We start from the raw sequence: 20,397 nt of genomic DNA on the forward strand, positions 1-20,397 counted from the left end.
TATCATTATGATTTCATATGTAACATAGTATTTCATTTCATTTCCTTCTAAATTCTTATTTGACAATTAAAGCATCCTGTTTTCTTTGCCAGTAATTGCCTTAATATTATAATTCTTAAAGCATGTCAATCCATCAATACAAAATTGTAGATTCGCTCCCCTTTATTTGAATGTACCTTTTATTGCGTTATTCGGAAATCTGATAATGGCATCCGTTACTTTAAGTATAATATATAATTAACGTCTATCAACAGCAGTGCTATTCAAATGGATAGGATATCTTTTGACAGTCTGAAAATAGTGCTGTAAATTGCTTTCCCTAAGTGTGCATGTGACACACTGTCACTCAAAAAAAGCAGATGAATTCATGTTGAACAAAAGTACTGTATTTATATAATTTCACAATATAGACAGACGAATAATAAAAGAAAAGACAAATTATCAGAACGCTTCCTAAAGTTTGATGCCCGAACAAGTGTTATTATTGGTGAGGCTTTTGTTGTACGTCCTTGGCAATGTATACATGGTATATGCGCTTTATGATTTTGCTACAGTGAATTGATTAGAAATGGGGTTTTTTTTAAATCCTTTGGTGATTGGCATTTTCAATGCATGCAAGGTGAACACAATTAATAACGCTATAAATCAGTTAGAATAATTGCAATGAATCGTTTTGTTTTTGGACTTTTTCAGAAGTAGAAAAAAGCAGAAAATTGGGAAAAAGAGTTAAACGATACAAAGGAAACATTCAAAAAGCTTAAGTCGAGACAAAAACCAGAAAACACTTAAACAGAAAAGAAAACGACAAAAATACCATTTACAGTCCACACAATATCGCAAAAAAGACTGAGCAACACGAACACTACCAATAACCAATAGGTTGAATTTCTTTGCTCCGACAGATTAATAGAGATTGCTCTCTAATTAACACCCATCAGTTTGTTACTGCAAGTATAATTTTAAGGTCTTTTTCTTCTTCTTCTTCTCGGTGACGAATCGAACGCTATTAAATTGTTATTTTACTCGGGCGCATCTCAAACAGACAGGAGGCCACTCCTCTCTGGCCAAAAGTAAAAATCAAGGAAAAACTGGATAGTAATATGTTTAATTTCAACTTTATACACTGGTTAGGTTTTCTTCTTATAGAAGAGTTATGACATACGCTGGATAGTCATCGAACGGGCTGGTCATATCAAAACTATAATTCTTTGAACAATACTAAGTGGCATACACAAAAATGAAAATAGTATTTTGATATTGTTTATTTGATACAAGTCAGACTACTGTACACAAATGTTCATGTAACGTTCAAAACTATCATCAACAAGTATATTTATTGGTTTGATATTTTCTATCAATAACTTTGCGCATGACCATCATAACCATGATTTAAGTATTGCAAACATTGTTTACATTGGTTGGCCACAATATTGGTCAAGTACGCTAGACATTCATTGACAATATCCGTATAACATACATGTACATTAGAGATAGAAAAAAAAACATAATAATTTACAATCGAATTTGAATAATCTGTATTTAATACCACATCGGGCTACTGCACACAAATTGTCAACAACTTTCAAAACAATCATCAACAAGTTTATATATGAAAATAATTTGTTTTAATATTTTGCATCAATAAGTTTGAGCATAAACTCAACATTTAATTACTGCTGACTCTGTGTGCGTTGGTTGACCTAGGTCTTTGTGTATGATGAGTTACTAGTATTGGATTCCATGTTAATCAGATTGTTTCATATCACTGGATGTATGCTCCTTTTGGAGGTGTTGGTACCTCTTCAGGGTCAAGGCCGTTTTGCTTCATCTCGATGGCAATTTCAAATAAATAATCATAACACTCGCACCTGGAAATTAAACAATAACATATATATAAACATGTTTCAAAAATAAACATAATAGAAGTAAAGGTAGTCTTTTACTAATGAAAAGTTAACACAAATGGTATATGATCAACAACTTGTACAGTAAAACTTTAAAAAAAAAAAACAACTTTGAAATGAAAACAATCATCAACAAGTTTATGTATGAAAATAATTTGTTTTCAATTAATCTTAAGACAGTTTATTCTCATAAAACCATGCAAGTACAAAGGTTACAGAGAAAAAAAAATAATATACATGTATAATAACAAAGTAAAAATGCATTAAAATTGCGTGTGCAGTCTCGTGTGCAGTACTCCGATGTGGTATTAAATACAGATTATTCAAATTTGATTGATAATTTTAAAGTTTTTTCTATCTCTAATGTACATGTATGTTATGCGGATATTGTCAATGAATGTCTAGCGTATTTGACCATTATTGTGGCCAATCAGAGTAAACAATTTGTAACAATTGTCTTGTTATGTTTCAGAGTGTACGGCACATAGATAGTTTGTCATTTGAACTATTGTTGAAATGTCCTGCTGGAAAAAAACGAAATGCAGTTCACTACATATACTAGTTTTGTATTCTGACCAAGCTAACACTTCATTGACTATAGTGACAATATGAACAGAACAAAATGGTATCTATTTTTTTTAATTGTTTTTGTTTGTTGTTAAATGGATGTGTATGGTCTACTTTACACTATGTTTGTTTGTGTTTATCAAAAGTCAAACTAATGTCTGACCGGGACAATTATCTAAACATACATAGTCTTTGTTTTCTCCCACGTTGGTCCCCAAACATAAACTCCATGACGACGAACAAGTACAGCACAGGATTCTGGGTAATCTTCCATTGCTAAGGCCATTCTTTTCTGTAACACATTTAAAAAGGTTAAATTTGAGAATATAGTATTAACGACACTTGTAAATACAAGTAAAACATGTAGTGCATGAACTGTTAATATACAAATTTGTTGGTTTTAATAAATTCTCACGGTAGCGTGTTAGGATGCAGGATGTCTTGAATTAGAGAAATGGTCAGGTCAAATTACAGACTTCAAACAATTGTACTTTTTATGTCTCTCGGCGAACACGAGTGCGAATTTTAGCTGATCGACTCGGAATTAGAATAATTTCCCTATTCTTAAGCTTTATTTTATTTTTACATTTTTTTCTGTTTGTATATTTCAGCATTTGATTTTTCTTAATTCTGTATTTTTCATTTTGCATATTTTTCTCAATTCTTTTGCACATTTTGTCCAATAATTTTTTTTGTGTAAACCCCACCAAGACCTTTATAACTAGCGAGAAAGGCTTCCATCTGATTATTGAATGATACATTATAGCGTTATTCATATGGAATGTTGAATGGTTCTTTACCATACCGCATCAACACGTTCTCCTTCTCATATTATATTTGCCGCTGGACGTTTAAAAAACCAAAACCCTTCATTATTCATATTTTATCAACAAAACAACTTTTGTATTGTAAATATTTGTTGGAAACTAAGTTGAATACATTGAACACAATCAAAAGTACCTAGTATGATGCAGGCCCGCAGTTCAACATAAGAAATAACAATAATGATAAAAAAAACATTTGCTCATGTTTAAGAATTAAGTGCCAGTCTGCCTAAGAATCAGGCAGTGGTGAAAACATGATAAAAAAAACCCACACTATTTGACATTGATTTCAGTTCATAATATGTAATTATGCACAAAAATAACATTCATTTCCATTTTCTGTTCTGGTAATAGAAGATACAATTTGGTTGAAATGCACTAGAAATTAACAAAAAAGGGAAGATAACTCTGTAATTTGCTATCATTCTAACCAATTTTCCAACCAAGTTACTTGATATTACCAGACAAACACAAACAAAAGACCAATTATTTTTAACTCAGGATGATGTTTAGTATTAAATAGCATGATTAGCTCGGTGGGTTTTTTCTAATCATGTTTTAATTTTTACCTAAATTGCCTGATTCTTACAAAGACTGGCACTTAAATGTCTGCCAGTGTTGTCCTATTCCCAAATCCTGAGATTATATGCGAGTCAGGAAATAAACTCAGCACAGATACAAGGATTGGAATTTATTATTTACGCCAGACGCGCGTTTCCTCTACAAAAGACTCATCAGTATACCTCGAATCTAAAACAAGTTAAAAAAAAAAAGGCTAAATAAAATACGAAGTTGAGGAACATTGAGGAACAAAAATGCTTAAAAGTTTTGACAAATACAGCTAAAATTGTCTTTTCCTTAGGTGGAGTAAGCCTTAGAATTTAAAAAGTTCAAAGTGTTTTAAACAGTAAATTAAATTTATAATTATAAATATATTTGATGATAATTCATGACAAACACAGAAGTGCTGACTACTGGGCTGGTGATACTGGCATCGACCCAGTGCTTGTAATTAAACTCATCATAGATACCAAGATTTAAATTTGATATGTATGCAAAATACAGTTAAGAGTTCCTAAAGGGATATTTGAAATCAAAATTTAAAGACAAATGTCAATCAGAACAAGACAAAATACAACATGAAAACTAAAGAATGAGCAACACGGGTCCCAATTAAAACCGGGCACTGATAGCAGATGCTTCAAAAGATCACGTGGATCTTACTAGTCATGTGTCAGTCGAATTGTTTATCATGTAACTTACAACTTTAACGTCGTTGATAAGTCAATGGAATTGCATGTCGGGTAATCCATCCAAAACTGAAGTCGAACATTTATTCGGCCAATGCATCCGAGATGTTCCGGGTTTTTTCCCGGATACCATATGATTTTATTTCAATTGGTTTGTGTTTGTTTTAATTTGACTTATGATGTTTTAAAATTAGTCATCGATTAATTTACCTTCAGATCTTTTTCTTCTGGTGTATTTTCAATTATAGGCACGATCAATTCATCGTCATATTTGTAGTGACCGCCTTCAAAATAATATAGAATTATACGAAAATACAAAACAATGCAGTGTTAAACAGCTGACTCAGGACAAGCTTACAACACCCACTTCGTTGAATGCGTACTCGCAGTTACAAACAAGAAAATGTTCGTACATTAGACCGTTGTATTTCCCGTTTGAATGGTTTTACACCAATCTAATTAAAAACCGATCTCTTATCGCTCCTGTTTCTGATATGTCGCGTGGGAGATCTAACGAAACCGGCTTTGAGGTCACATGTGAGTGAACTAAAAGTCATGAATTTATAAAGATATGCAAATGAGTTGACGACCTATTAATAAGCCAATCAAAAAAGTTTATGAATTATTATGACTGACGATTTCGTCGTAAATAAAATGAGTTACATCCCTTTGCCTTACGTTAAACTTCCAAGATCGTGGAAGACTCAATTTCATTGGTCGAAAAAGACACACCTACGAGGTCACTCACATGTGACCTCAAAGCGGGTTTCGTTAGATCTCCCACGCGACATATCAGAAACAGGAGCGATGAGAGATCGGTTTTTAATTAGATTGGTTTTACACTAGTAATCTGTGGGGCCCTTTATAGCTTGCTGTTCGGTGTGAGCCAAGGTTCTGTGTAAAATGCCGTACCTTGACCTATAATGGTTTACTTTTATACATTGTTACTTGGATGAAGAGTTGTCTCATTGGCCCTCATACCAGATCTTCCTATATCTAAGTAATCACTAACCTGAATTATGCTTCTGTATTCCTTTGATCATTTCTTGATGAGTTATTCTAAATTCTGTCCCAGGATACAACAGTGTTGCCATGACAGCATGCTTTGAATGCGTATGTATTACAGCACCAGCCCCTTTAGAAATAAAATGCAATAAGGAAAAAAATGCCAAAATAAAAACATCACTTTATAAATCGTATGCCTCTGATGCACTTGCACTTCGTTTTTCTTTCACCAGGAACGCTCAACTTGAATCGAATATTGAAAGCCTATTAAAGGTGTAATGATATTCTTGTGTTTGTTTTAATCTCTCTCTCTCTCTATATATATATATATATATATAGCTACATGTGATGGTGATGTGTAAGAGATAATTTAGTCCTGGTAAAAAGTGTCCCGGCGGAAAAATATAACTACACATCTAGTATCAAAAGCCCACAGTTGCAAAATTTACCAGATGCATTTATTTATTTAGTCCAATGTCAGCAAAATATATATGTCCCCAGACAAATTTTCCTGAGAATTTATGTCCATGTCATCAATGTTCCGAGGTAAAAGTGTCCAGGAATTTGACGAGGAAAATGTTTAATAAAAGTAATGATTTACATGAAACAATTGGATTTTTTGTATTCTTATGTTTTAATGTTGTTTAAGACAGTTGTGCATTTATCTTTTCATAAAATTATGTGCCCAGACTAATTTTCCTAGGACCTCATGTCCAGGGATGGAGTCGATTACTTTAAAATGTAATCGATTAAATTACAATTACTTTGCTAATAAAATGTAATCGATTACATTACAATTACTCCCTATTTCATATGTAATCGATTACATTATATTAGCAAAGTAATTGTAATTTAATACATGTGCAGGTCATTGGTATTCCTTGGTACAAACGTCCATGTCCTTATTAATTCAATTAGGAACGTGTTTAATAACAGAAATCATCTACATGTAAACAATTGAATTGTTAATTTATGTTTTCTCTGTTGTTTTACAGCTGTGCATTAACCTTTGATTTATCAAAAATTGTAACTGCTTCAATGGATGATAGTTTGTGTGCAAAAACGTTTGAAGTTAAGGACATTACTTACCTCTCATGGTAAAGGCATTCATGAACAATGGCGTACATTGACTTTTTCGAAATTTTTTGGACGGTGGGGGGTGGCTGATATCTTCACCTTGTATTGTTTGAACAAATAAATCTTCAGGCTGAAAACAAAATCAAATAAGACAATGTTGCAATTAATAGTTCAAATTTGAACATCAGTTATACGACTCTTTTCCAAAACAAAAGAGCCGCTAGCAATGGATTTTTATATATACACCAGAGAGAAATTCTGATGAATAATCTAAGATGGCTTCCTGATGACCTTATTTTAAATGTTAAGCTACTTACATCTGGTAATCCGAATCTCTCGTATGAACAAAATGTGAATATATTCAAACACGTATTCGAATTTATCAAAAGGTCTGAGAGATTTCTTGTTATGTAGAAAATGTATTTACGGTAAATTCACGTCATCATCATCATCATCATCATCATCACCGTTTTCAATGTTTACATCTACTTCTGTTTCATTTGTTTTTCTCAATTGATAGACTCGTAAAATATTGTTTATTTTGATATTGCATGCTCATATTAATATTGTATTGTAAATTATTGTCATTCGGAGCGGACTTCATAAGTATGGCTTACTTGTGTCCAATCCATTTTACTTTGAGTAAATAAAATATGTTTAAACTAATGGATTTTTACTGAAACAAGTCTACAGATTCTAAATTTGTAAAATCCTCGATTACAAGTTTAACGTTAATATATCAGAATATATTTTACTAAATTTAGATAGACCATTGACTGTAAATGAGCGGCGATTTATGATAATGTATGACGTATTTGATTTCATAGACAATAATAGTGCATTGACTTGACATATCAACGATATAAGGATGAGGCTTCGAAACGGGGAAATGCGAGACTGTGCCGAGCTATTTCCCAAATTCGGGCCGAATCCTTATATATCGTTGATATGTCAAGTCAATGCACTATTATTGTCTTTATACTGCAATCTAAAAAAACATTTTCAATTGTTGTTGAATGCGTTAAGGTTATTTATTAAATTTAAATATTGGGGGAAATACCCTTTAAAAAGGCCTCACATCATGCTCGCAGAGAAATATACAACACAATGAAATTTACATTTACCTCCTGAAACCAACACTCGATGGTGAACGAAATCATTTGAGTATGGACTTAAATATCAACCATAAGCATAAAACATAATGATTTATAGGTTGCAAACAAAAAATATTAACAAATCAAATATGTTTTTTCAATAATTGCAAAAGAAACAATGTTGAGTCGTTCCACGCATCGTTGTATGTATTTGATACATAAACAGGTTGAAGAGGTCGTATGAATTTTATTTTATATTATATGGAACTTGTTTCAGGAGTTCCGGGGTCCGAATAATGTGTATAGATACGGTTTTATGTCTTCTTGTTGACTTTTACTAATATATGTGAACAAGCAAATTGCAATATTATTTCGGCTCAACATATGCATGTCGGTAGACTGGTCCTCTCCCTTGCAACATACGGTTATCAAAGTCAAACAGACAGAGGACAGAGAACCAGTCTCAACATGTCGGTCTAGTACAAAACAGGGCTCATATTCATATCATATTTATATATTCTTATTCTGATATGTATCTTATAATTGCCACTGTGTTTGTCCGTTTTCGTCTGATTGATTTATACATTAACATCTCCTTGTTTTCATATGTTCAACGAATGCAATAGTTTGCTTTGTTTAGCAGAAAAAAAATTTAAAAAAATATATTTACATGAATTCGTTCTTTCTGTACACCTGACGGAGCTATAAATATTTCTTCCCTGAAAAAAAGCAACAACAATATATGTGTAGTGTTCGTATATACATATACATAAAGTTATGTATCTCAAGTGTATATTTGTTCCATTCAAAAAAATTGCATTTTGGTTACCTAAATTCCAGTGGCCAATATTCCATGACATTGCATTTATTGTATGTTCAGGACAAGAATGAAGTAATCTAATAATATAATTAAAAACAAATCCTTCAGTTACTCCGTTCTGATAAATGTATGCCAAGAAACAAGGCGCGACATATCAACACGGGAAACATTAGATTGAGAAAACTCAAAAATAAATACAGTATGGAGGCCATCAGGGGAAAGGACAATGTACGATAAGGCCCGTTTTTACCCCCCCCCCCCCCTATTTTCTCATTTTTCAAATTCTGTTATGGAAAGCTACCTATTATGGTAATATATTCCCTGAGGTTTGAAGTTTGTTTGAATGAACTTCAAAACCACTATTTTTTGCAACTGGGCGAGGTGGGGGGGGGGGGGATATCACAATCGTTCCATAAAAACGAAAAGATGTATATCGATCCCTTGCATATTTTGTATACAGTTATACATACTTTTTACATGTAAACATGCTAAAATTCCAGAAACTTTAGAAATGTTTAACCGTTTTAAATTAAATTGCATCACTGTTGTGTGGCCATTTTGCAAAAAAAAAGGTGTCCGTATACAGAAAAAATTGAGTTCGATAGACATGTATAAACCTACCCCTGCTTGATACTGACACCCCCACCAGTACCAGTAACCCATCCTAAATGATAAAACTGGTTACATAGTTCTGGTATTAGATTACGTGGGTGGTCCTGCAAAATGAAAAATATGTTTTCTAATTTCTTTATTAAAATTGACAAGGTATAGTTTATCTATTAATTCTATTCCAAATTGTGACCTCCCCCTCCTTCCAAATAAAGAAAAGAAGAAAAAGAAAAAACTCGAGAACAACCCAAAGCAACCAAACAAAACAAATTAAATAATAAAAAGAATCATTTATGTTTGGTCGTTGATTAACTTTAGATTCAAGTTCTTTAATTTAAAAACAAATACAATTTAATTTCTGTCTGTGCAATACTTTGTCGACATGTTGTTTTAAAACTAGAACTAGAAATAAAAGAAAAAGATTAATTGCTATGTTTACATGCCATAAATTTAAATCCATGTTTTAGACATACGCGTGGCTCTGATACTTTTTGCAATAAAGTTAAATAATCATTTTACTAATACAATAGAAGAATCTATCGTATAAAAATAAAAGATCCTGAAAATTATTGCAGCTTATTTTGATTTTGTTTCAAAAATGTATACTTACGTGTGGGTAATTTTTATCCTTGTTCGTCATCGTTGTCTAATTTTATTATGTAATGTACTTCCATAGGATATCACGCCTCACCTGCGTGACAATATGGGTCGAGATTAAAGGTAAAGGTCAATCATTTCTTCTTTGTTGTACATATAGACCTGAGTGGACGGACAATGACTATTGGACAAGACTTAAATTATTCGCTGGGATTAAGTTACCAGCTAAGCGAGAATATTGTTATTACAGGAGATTTGAACTCTGATTTATTTTCCATTCATAATAATAAATTATATGATACAATGAATCTTTTTAATCTAGAAAATGTTATAAATAAACCAACAAGGGTGACTGGACATAGTAGCACATTACTAGACCCGATTATAATCAGCGATACAATTAAATATTCTATTGCCGACGTTCTTAAATTACCGTCTGAAATAAGTGATCACGATGCTTCTGTAATATTTTTAGAATGTCCGATATTTGCAACCAAATCATACAAAAGAGAAATTTGGTTGTACGATAAAGCAGATCTAAATAAATTTTCTTTAGACCTTGATTCTGTCAGTTGGGATGAACTTTTTTCTGATGTTGAGGATGTTGACGAGATGTGCAATACATTTACTCAAAAACTACTAGACATAGCCAGGCAAAACATCCCAACTCGACATGTTTATATACGAAACAATGACCGACCGTGGTTTGACAATGAGTTAAGGAGAGAAATTCGTAGAAGAGACCGATTTCGTTAAAAAGTCTAAAAACTAAAAAAGATTGTGATATCAATAAATATAAAAAGCAGAGGAACAGAGTAAATAATATGAAAAAAGCTGCAAAAGAAAAATTTGAAAGAAGTTTGGAAAATCTTATTTTAAATAACGTGACTAACCCTAAAACTTATTGGAAAATAATGAAAATGCTTATAAAATCAAATAACGGTTCTGGTGATTTACCCCCACTTAATAATATTATTCACGATGAAAGCATGGAAGATGTAGTGTACGGAGACGACGAGAAATGTAATCTGCTAAATAAATATTTTAGTCTGATTTCTTCCCTAGAGGAGGAAGGTGTTCCCATACCCGAAATTAAGCCAAGAACAAATATTTTTTTAAAAGATTTGATAATTGAAATAGATGAAATAGTCGATATAATTAAAACTTTAGATCCTAATAGGGCATCTAGTCCAGAATGAGATGTGATAAGCCATAAAATGCTGAAAATGTGTCCTGAAAAAATAGCAATTCCCTTAAAAATAATATTTAATAAATCCCTACAACAATGCAAATTTCCCACCAACTGGAAGATTGCTAATGTAATAGCATTTTTTTAAAAAGGGAGATAGTTCGTTACCATATAACTATAGGCCAATATCGCTTATAAGTTGTGTAGGGAAAATAATGGAGCGAGTTGTTTATAAACATGTCTTCAATCACCTACATAGAAATAAGTTAATATATGAATACCAGTCTGGTTTTCTGCCAAAATATTCGACAGTTCATCAGCTTTTAGAAATTTATAATTCTATATTAAATTCATTAGAAAAAAAAGGTAATTAGCTGTTTTGTTTTTTGTGACTTTTCTAGAGCATTCGATAAAGTTTGGCATAAAGGATTGCTACATAAAATGAAGTCATACGGTGTTGACGGAAATTTATTAAATTGTTTTCAAAGTTACCTAAACAACAGACAACAGCGAGTTGTTATTAAACAATCTTCCTCTGAACTTTGCAGTATTTCAGCTGGTGTCCCACAGGGTTCTGTTTTGGGACCGCTGTTATTTATTATCTATATAAATGATATTGGTGAACACTTAATTTCTTTATGTAGATTATTTGCAGATGATACATCTCTGGGCTACTCTAGTCGTGACACGACACAAATACAATCAGTGATCAGTCACGACCTGAGTGAGCTCAGCGATTGGTCTAAGAAATGGCTGATGTCCTTTAACCAAGCAAAAACAGAAATAATGTTGTTTTCATACATTGAAACTCCAGAAATGAATTTCACTTTCAATGGTAAGAGGATTGAAGTTACAGACTTCCACAAACACGTGGGTGTTACTTTTAGTAAAGATGCTAAATGGAACACCCATGTGGAAAATATCATAAAAAATGTATCTAAACATTTAAATGTACTTAGAAAATTAAAGTACAGGATAAGTAGGAGAAACTTAGAAAAGCTTTACTTGACTTTTATTAGACCGCTTCTCGAATATGCATGTGAAGTTTGGGATAATATGGGTGTGGGTTATTGTAAAAAAATAGAACAGCTACAGCTTGAGGCAGCCAGAATTGTAACAGGTCTTCCTATTTTTACAAGTAATATAATTATTTATGATGAGATTGGTTGGGAAACTCTAGCTGAACGAAGAGAAAGAAGGAAGTTACAATTATTTTATAATATTCAACATATTAATGCACCAGCCTATCTTTGCAATTTAATTCCACCAACAATACAAAGTACAGCTGTTTATCCATTACGTAATGGGAATGATATAATATACCCTTTTTGTAGACTTTCATTAACCCAAGAGTCCTTCATACCTTCAACAATACGACTGTGGAATAACCTTAATGTGGTGACACGCAACATTGACTCTTTAGGTAAATTTAAAACCGAACTAAAAAATCTTAAATTGAATTCAAAAGCCCAAGTACCAAAACATTATGACTTTGGCAATCGTAAACTCAATATTATATTGACACAACTTAGGTGCTCAGCTTCTTTTTTGAACTATGATCTTAACAGAGTCAACATTATTTCAGATCCGTCTTGTAGTTGTGGTGCTGAGTTCGAAGATTCACGTCACTTCTTTTTTTATTGTCCTAATTATTCGAATATAAGAACCAAATTATTTAATAATCTACATTGGTTACCAGATAACTCTCTACTAAATTTGAACACCTTAACCTCCGGCGATAAGTCTTTAAGTAATGTTGAAAATGAAAGAATTGTAAAGAATGTATATGAATTTATTAAAGAGTCTAAGAGGTTTCTAATTGTTTAATGTAGAACATAATAAAGTGCAAATACATGCATATAGTGTATTACCACTCACATCATCACACACCATCTTTTCAGAGTTCAAATATTTTATATATATATATATACATAATGTAATGTTTGTATGCATGCTTTGTAAATATTCTATTGTTATAAATTGTTATGGGAGAAGACTTTATAAGTTTGATTAACTTGTGTCTCATCCCTTTTGCACATTTACGCAAATAAAATATGTTTAAACTAAACCTGCGTGGCTACCGTTTTCTTTATTTCATCTAAATCGAGGTTATGTAATGTATTAGTACACGCAGGTCAAAATGTGATTTCCTTCACATTTTGACAATTAGAGAATAAGGCCAATAATCAGGATAAGTATATTCATATTAAAAAATATAATAAATTTAATAATGCTGATTTTTTTTTTTTAAATAGAAGAAGAAGAAGAAGAAGAAGAAGAAAGAAGAAGAAGGAAGAAGAAGAAGAAGAAGAAGAAGAAGAAGAAGAAGAAGAAGAAGAAGAAGAAGAAGATAAATAATAAAATTAATAATAAGATAATAATATAATTATTTAATATCAGTCACATCCTATAATCTTCCCTCTAAATTATATGTATACATGCATGGTTTAATGCCTAAACCAAAAGCATGACATATATGACTCATTATGTCTTTGCATGCAGCGTAAAAAAAACAATGAGAAACAAAGAGGTCCGACGCAGGGAAATAATGTGTCATCCTTACTCTGGCATTAATTTTTCAGATCACATAATTATCTCTATTTTTTTGGAAATTTTTATTTCATGACAACCCATCGATTTCTCACTCAGGCAGACATCATATAAAATATGTAGGTACTTGTGAGATGCTTGTGTTTCACTTCCTCTAATCTGCCGTTACAATTTGTTTTTGTCACCGCAACAACTATTTGCAACTAATATTTCACTTTGGATTCAGCGACTTTGAGTTTAGTATTTTTGATAATACCAAACTGGATTATCTTTCGTTAAACAGAAAATAAAAATAAAATCATACAATCAACACAGACATATTTATGATTGTGAACGGTCAGATACTTAGCTGATATCAGTTATGTAATAAAAGTTTACAATTAATACAGACATATTTATGATTGTGAAAGGTCAGATACTTAGCTGATAACAGTTATGTAAACGGTCAAGCACAAGCCAGGACGACTATTTATAGTAGTATGATGATTTGGTTATTACTTGTATGTCCTATGCTTATAAATTATATAATACACTTTATTAGAACGACTTGACGTACACAATAAAAGGTCAATATATACAAACAAAGTGTCCACGGTTATTAATATAACAATAATCATAAATACATCCTTAACTCAGGTTCTTGTGAGGGAACAACCATTTTACTTTAGAAAAAAAGATTGGAGTTTTACTTAAAAATTAATTTGATCCCTTACTAGATTATAGTGGTCTAGCAGATGACAAAAATAAATATTCTGCATCTAGATTTTCCCTATATATATATATCTTATAGTGTTAAATTTTGAAATAAGCAAAGTTTGTTGATAGCGTCGAAAAACGTTTTCTGACTCAGACAAAAAAACATAACTTGAAATTAAATGGTTCCTCCCTTGAAACGTATCAAAATGTTTTCGTGCTTCTGGTTTGGCATAATTTATAGCATACTGGTTTAAGTATTTTTTTCTTCAATTTTTTTTAATAAAAATAGAAAAATGTCGATATGTCAGATATAAAATGCATACAATTTGCGCTTATCATAAAACATAGGTCATGGGAACCTTGGACAGAACGGGCCTACACAGAACAGGATGATCTAAATAAGTGTACCTGTGATATTCACATGTCAACAATTAGGTTTAGATGCACTTAGTTGACCCATATCATTTATCGTTTCACTATTTTTATCAAAAGATAAAAGATAATTTAAAACTGAGTTTAAATTAATCGTGAAAACTTCTGGATACATATGAAAAATGAAAAAAAAATAAAATATTTTCAATAGAGGACCCATCATAACAGAAATATGTACAATGATTTCTAATGGTTATATATATATATATATATATAGGTATTAAAAGTTATAGGTAATTAAAAAGCAAAAACAATAAAGCTGTGCGACAACATGATTTAAGAGCGTCAGCTTAAGTACTTTGAAGGTGCGCCTGTAATGTACAGCAACCGATATTAGAGGGTAAGATAACTTGATTTTAAAATAGCTAATATAGTACTATGATTTCGTAACAGCAGATTAATTTGCTTCTATAATGTGCAGCCACCGATATTAGAGAGTAAGACAACATAATTTCGCAACAATATATTGATAACTATGAATTTGCTTAATTAATGTGCATCCAACGATACTAGAGTGTAAGACAAAATAATTTCGCAACAGCAGTTAAATTACTAAAACTTTGCGTCTATAATGTACAGACCCAAACATCTGAGTGTAAGACGACATGCTTTCGCATTAGCATATACATTCCTTTGAATTTACTTCTATAATGAAAAGCCACCAATATTAGAGCTTGATACAAAATTATTTCGCAACAGCAGATTAATTTTTATGGATTTACTTCTATCATGTACCGCCACCGATTAGAGCGTGGTATAGCTTGATAGCGCAACAGCAGATTATTTTCCAGTGTTCCAGCTTGAATCTCAGGACAGAAGGGTGCTAGTTGTCTGAAAGGGCATTTTAGCGTAATAACCTAGATTGTAAGGGCACTGTTGGACAGTGCATAAATAATCTTGAATATTGCTAGGCTCAGCTGGAGATCGAGATGTGTGATGGTGTCACTTGCAGGGACAAGTGGCAGGCTTTAATATATAGAAGGATTTATACAACTAATAAAATCCCACCAATTCTACATTGTTAATGTTTACAACTATAAAGTTCACTCAAATTAGCCGTCAATTAACACCAACTAACGTGGTAACCATTCTCTTCGCTGGACAGTGTAAAGGAAATAGAAATCTACAAAGAAAACCACATGACATCAATTACTTTTGTACCATGATTAAATATAAACATTAGCTGTAAAAAAGCCTGTCACACTTTGTACTGCAAAGACTTCGATTGCCAAAAACTAATTCTAATTCACTTATATTAACAAAACCTAACCCGAAAACTTGACAAACTGTTGACAACTACATCCTCAACTTTTATTACCATAAACAACCACAATGTCACCAGTTGATGATAACAACTTTCACATATCGAACTCTCTGTATAACTTTGATAAATACATGTATTTAAACCATATTCAGAAATTAATGTGTTCTTGATGTTGGTTTCAGTAAGAATATGTTTATCAAATTAACATAGGATGAAGCAAAGCATAATATTTCTATTAATTTGCGTCTATAATGTACAGCCATCGATATTAGAATGACACACGACCTGATTTCGCAATAGCAGATTAGTACCATGTATAAGCTTCTGTAATGTACAGTCAGAGATATTACAATGTAAGACCACTTGATTTTACCATGGCAGATTAATTAGTATGAATAAAGGTCTGTACAGTAACCGACATTAGAGTGTAAGACAACTCGATTTCATAAAAGCAGATTGAGTACTGAGAATTGACAATTCGCAATAGCATATTAAGTACCATGTATTAGCGTCTGTAATGTACAGCCACCGATATTAGAGTACAAGACAAAATGATGTCGTAACAGCAGATTAATTTCTATGAATAATTTCTATTATGTACAGCCGCCGATATTAGTCTGTTATATAGCTTGATTGCGCAACAATAGATTAAGTACATGTACTATGATTTTCTTATTTAAATGTCCAGCCACCGATATAAGAATGTAATAACATGATTTCGCAACAGCAGATTAATTACTAAGAATTTACTACTATAAAAGAGGGACGAAAGAAACCTGAGGGACAGTCAAATTCATAAATATATGCAGCCACCGATATTACAGTGTAAGACAACACGATTTGCCATAACAGATTTAGCTCATTAGATAAATTCTAAGAATTTGTTCAAACAGTATAATATTTGTAATGTTTCAATAGTTGCATTACATTGAAGGATAAAACAATATATGTACATTGTCGGAAATGCAAACTGTATTTGTTCTCGTTTTTCGTCTTGGTTTCACAGCTCGTGCAAGTGAAATGTATATTTTTGACCAGGCAGAAGCTAGCGAACAATAGCTAGCGAACAATAAGCCAGCGAACAATAAGGCGATATATCGAGAAACCAAAAAACAGAATAAGACAACAACGGCCGTTAAATAAAAAAATATTCAAAATACAGAAAATCAGTTAAAACAGCAATTTTAACTCAATTTTGAAATGGTTTTTATCCAATCCATTGATTTAACAAGTCGCATAACTTTTTAGGCTAATATTCAGTACCCCAATAACTCTGCATCTATCAACGGATTATTTGTAGGTGTAGGGCCACCAATGCACCCACTTCAATTAAGAATTAAAAGTAGTCCTACCCTGTAAAATATAGCACCTTTTATGTCATTGTTTAATCTAGAGCTCAAAATTCGAAAAAAATGTCAAAAAATTAGGGGGGTCGGCCTATTCCAGGGCTTCTAGAGAAAAATAATGAGGGATGTAACGGGGAATGACTATATAGGTCTTGTAGAAGAGAAACAGGCGCTTCTTTTGCGCTAGGTATCTAAGGGCGCTATGTTCAAAAATCTGAAACTAGAGCTCAAAATTTGAAAAAAATGTCAAAAAATTAGGGGGTCGGCCTATTCTAGGACTTCTAGAGAAAAATAATGAGGGGTGTCACGGGGTATGACTATATAGGTCTTGTAGAGGAGAAACAGGCGCTTCTTTTGCGCTAGGTATCGAAGGGCGCTATGTTCAAAAATCTGAAACTAAAGCTCAAAAATCGAAATAAATGTAAAAAAAATGGGGGTAGGTTCGGCCTATTCCAGGAGTTCTAGAGAAAAATAATGAGGGGTGTCACGGGGAATGACTATATAGGTCTTGTAGAGGAGAAACAGGCGCTTCTTTTGCGCTAGGTATCTAAGGGCGCTATGTTCAAAAATCTGAAACTAGAGCTCAAAATTTGAAAAAAATGTCAAAAAATTAGGGGGTCGGCCTATTCTAGGACTTCTAGAGAAAAATAATGAGGGGTGTCACGGGGTATGACTATATAGGTCTTGTAGAGGAGAAACAGGCGCTTCTTTTGCGCTAGGTATCGAAGGGCGCTATGTTCAAAAATCTGAAACTAAAGCTCAAAATTCGAAAAAAATGTCAAAAAATTAGGGGGGTCGGCCTATTCCAGGGCTTCTAGAGAAAAATAATGGGGTGGTGTCACGGGATATGACTAGAAAGGTCTTGTAGATGAGAAACAGGCAATTCTTTTGCGTTAGGTATCAAAGGGCGCTATGTTCAAAAATCTGAAACTAGACCTCAAAATTTGAAAAAAATGTCAAAAAATTAGGGGGGTCGGCCTATTCCAGGGCTTCTAGAGAAAAATAATGAGAGGTGTAACGGGGAATGACTATATAGGTCTTGTAGAAGAGAAACAGGCGCTTCTTTTGCGCTAGGTATCTAAGGGCGCTATGTTCAAAAATCTGAAACTAGAGCTCAAAATTTGAAAAAAATGTCAAAAAATTAGGGGGTCGGCCTATTCTAGGACTTCTAGAGAAAAATAATGAGGGGTGTCACGGGGTATGACTATATAGGTCTTGTAGAGGAGAAACAGGCGCTTCTTTTGCGCTAGGTATCGAAGGGCGCTATGTTCATAAATCTGAAACTAAAGCTCAAAATTCGAAAAAAATGTCAAAAAAATGGGGGTAGGGTCGGCCTATTCCAGGAGTTCTAGAGAAAAATAATGAGGGGTGTCACGGGGAATGACTATATAGGTCTTGTAGAGGAGAAACAGACGCTTCTTTTGCGCTAGGTATCTAAGGGCGCTATGTTCAAAAATCTGAAACTAGAGCTCAAAATTTGAAAAAAATGTCAAAAAAATGGGGGTAGGGTCGGCCTATTCCAGGACTTCTAGAGAAAAATAATGAGGGGTGTCACGGGGTATGACTATATAGGTCTTGTAGAGGAGAAACAGGCACTTCTTTTGCGCTAGGTATCGAAGGGCGCTATGTTCAAAAATCTGAAACTAAAGCTCAAAATTCGAAAAAAATGTCAAAAAAATGGGGGTAGGGTCGGCCTATTCCAGGAGTTCTAGAGAAAAATAATAGGGGGGGGGGTGTCACGGGATATGACTATAAAGGTCTTGTAGATGAGAAACAGGCTCTTCTTTTGCGCTAGGCATCGAAGGGTGCTATGTTCAAAAATCTGAAACAAGCGCTCGAAATTTGAAAAAAATGTCAAAAAATTAGGGGGGTCGGCCTATTCCAGGGCTTCTAGAGAAAAATAATGAGGGGTGTCACGGGGAATGACTATATAGGTCTTGTAGAGGAGAAACAGGCGCTTCTTTTGCGCTAGGTATCGAAGGGCGCTATGTTCAAAAATCTGAAACTAGAGCTAAAAATTCGAAAAAAATGTCAAAAAAATGGGGGTAGGGTCGGCCTATTCCAGGAGTTCTAGAGAAAAATAATGGGGTGTCACGGGATATGACTATATAGGTCTTGTAGAGGGGAAACAGGCACTTCTTTTGCGCTAGGTATCGAAGGGCGCTATGTTCAAAAATCTGAAACTAGCGCTCAAAATTTGAAAAAAATGTCAAAAAATTAGGGGGGTTGGCCTATTCCAGGGCTTCTAGAGAAAAATAATGAGGGGTGTCACGGGGTATGACTATATAGGTCTTGCAGAGGAGAAACAGGCACTTCTTTTGCGCTAGGTATCGGAGGGTGCTATGTTCAAAAATCTGAAACTAGAGCTCAAAATTCGAAAAAAATGTCAAAAAAATGGGGGGTAGGGTCGGCCTATTCCAGGAGTTCTAGAGAAAAATAATGGGAGTGTCACGGGATATGACTATATAAGTCTTGTAGAGGGGAAACAGGCGCTTCTTTTGCGCTAGGTATCGAAGGGCGCTATGTTCAAAAATCTGAAACTAGCGCTCAAAATTTGAAAAAAATGTCAAAAAATTAGGGGGGTTGGCCTATTCCATGGCTTCTAGAGAAAAATAATGAGGGTGTCACGGGGTATGACTATATAGATCTTGTAGAGGAGAAACAGGCGCTTCTTTTGCGCTAGGTATCGAAGGGCGCTATGTTCAAAAATCTGAAACTAAAGCTCAAAGTTCGAAAAAAATGTCAAAAAAATGGGGGTAGGGTCGGCCTATTCCAGGACTTCTAGAGAAAAATAATGAGGGGTGCCACGGGGTATGACTATATAGGTCTTGTAGAGGAGAAACAGGCGCTTCTTTTGCGCTAGGTATCGAAGTGCGCTATGTTCAAAAATCTGAAACTAAAGCTCAAAATTTGAAAAAAATGTCAAAAAAATGGGGGTAGGGTCGGCCTATTCCAGGAGTTCTAGAGAAAAATAATGGGGGGTGTCACGGGATATGACTTCCATTACAAGGTATGTATATGTTACAATATTTGTGAAAACAAAAATACAATGCAAGAAAAAAATGTAACCTAGTTTACTTTTGCCTTTTTGATTCGAACACCAGATACTTTACGTCTGTCATTGTTCTATAATCGGTTTACAATGTGTTCCTTGGTAGTATGTGCCGTCCAAA

The 20,397-nt window shown here is 33.3% G+C and overlaps 1 protein-coding gene across 1 annotated transcript; it reads right to left on the minus strand.

Moving 5' to 3' along the window:
- Positions 1-1,264: 1,264 nt before the first annotated feature.
- Positions 1,265-9,851, minus strand: LOC139482406 (methylthioribulose-1-phosphate dehydratase-like). Its single transcript, XM_071266307.1, has 8 exons — positions 9,761-9,851; positions 9,163-9,257; positions 8,392-8,440; positions 6,640-6,757; positions 5,558-5,680; positions 4,756-4,829; positions 2,657-2,763; positions 1,265-1,868 (listed from the first exon to the last, which is right to left on the minus strand). The coding sequence occupies exons 1-8, from the start codon at positions 9,788-9,790 to the stop codon at positions 1,763-1,765; spliced, it is 702 nt and encodes a 233-aa protein (XP_071122408.1). The 5' UTR covers positions 9,791-9,851; the 3' UTR covers positions 1,265-1,762.
- Between the last annotated feature and the right edge of the window lie 10,546 nt (positions 9,852-20,397).

The sequence above is a fragment of the Mytilus edulis genome, chromosome 7 (assembly GCF_963676685.1).
Source record: "Mytilus edulis chromosome 7, xbMytEdul2.2, whole genome shotgun sequence".
Lineage (NCBI taxonomy): Eukaryota > Metazoa > Mollusca > Bivalvia > Mytilida > Mytilidae > Mytilus > Mytilus edulis.

Coding starts and splice junctions, on each gene's coding strand:
- LOC139482406 (XM_071266307.1), bottom strand. CDS start 9,790: ATGACGAACAAGGATAAAAATTACCCACAC. Junction 6,758..8,391: donor TACAGAAAGAACGAATTCAT/GTAAATATATTT, acceptor TTTTGTTTTCAG/CCTGAAGATTTATTTGTTCA. Junction 2,764..4,755: donor CAGAAGAAAAAGATCTGAAG/GTAAATTAATCG, acceptor AATGTGTTACAG/AAAAGAATGGCCTTAGCAAT.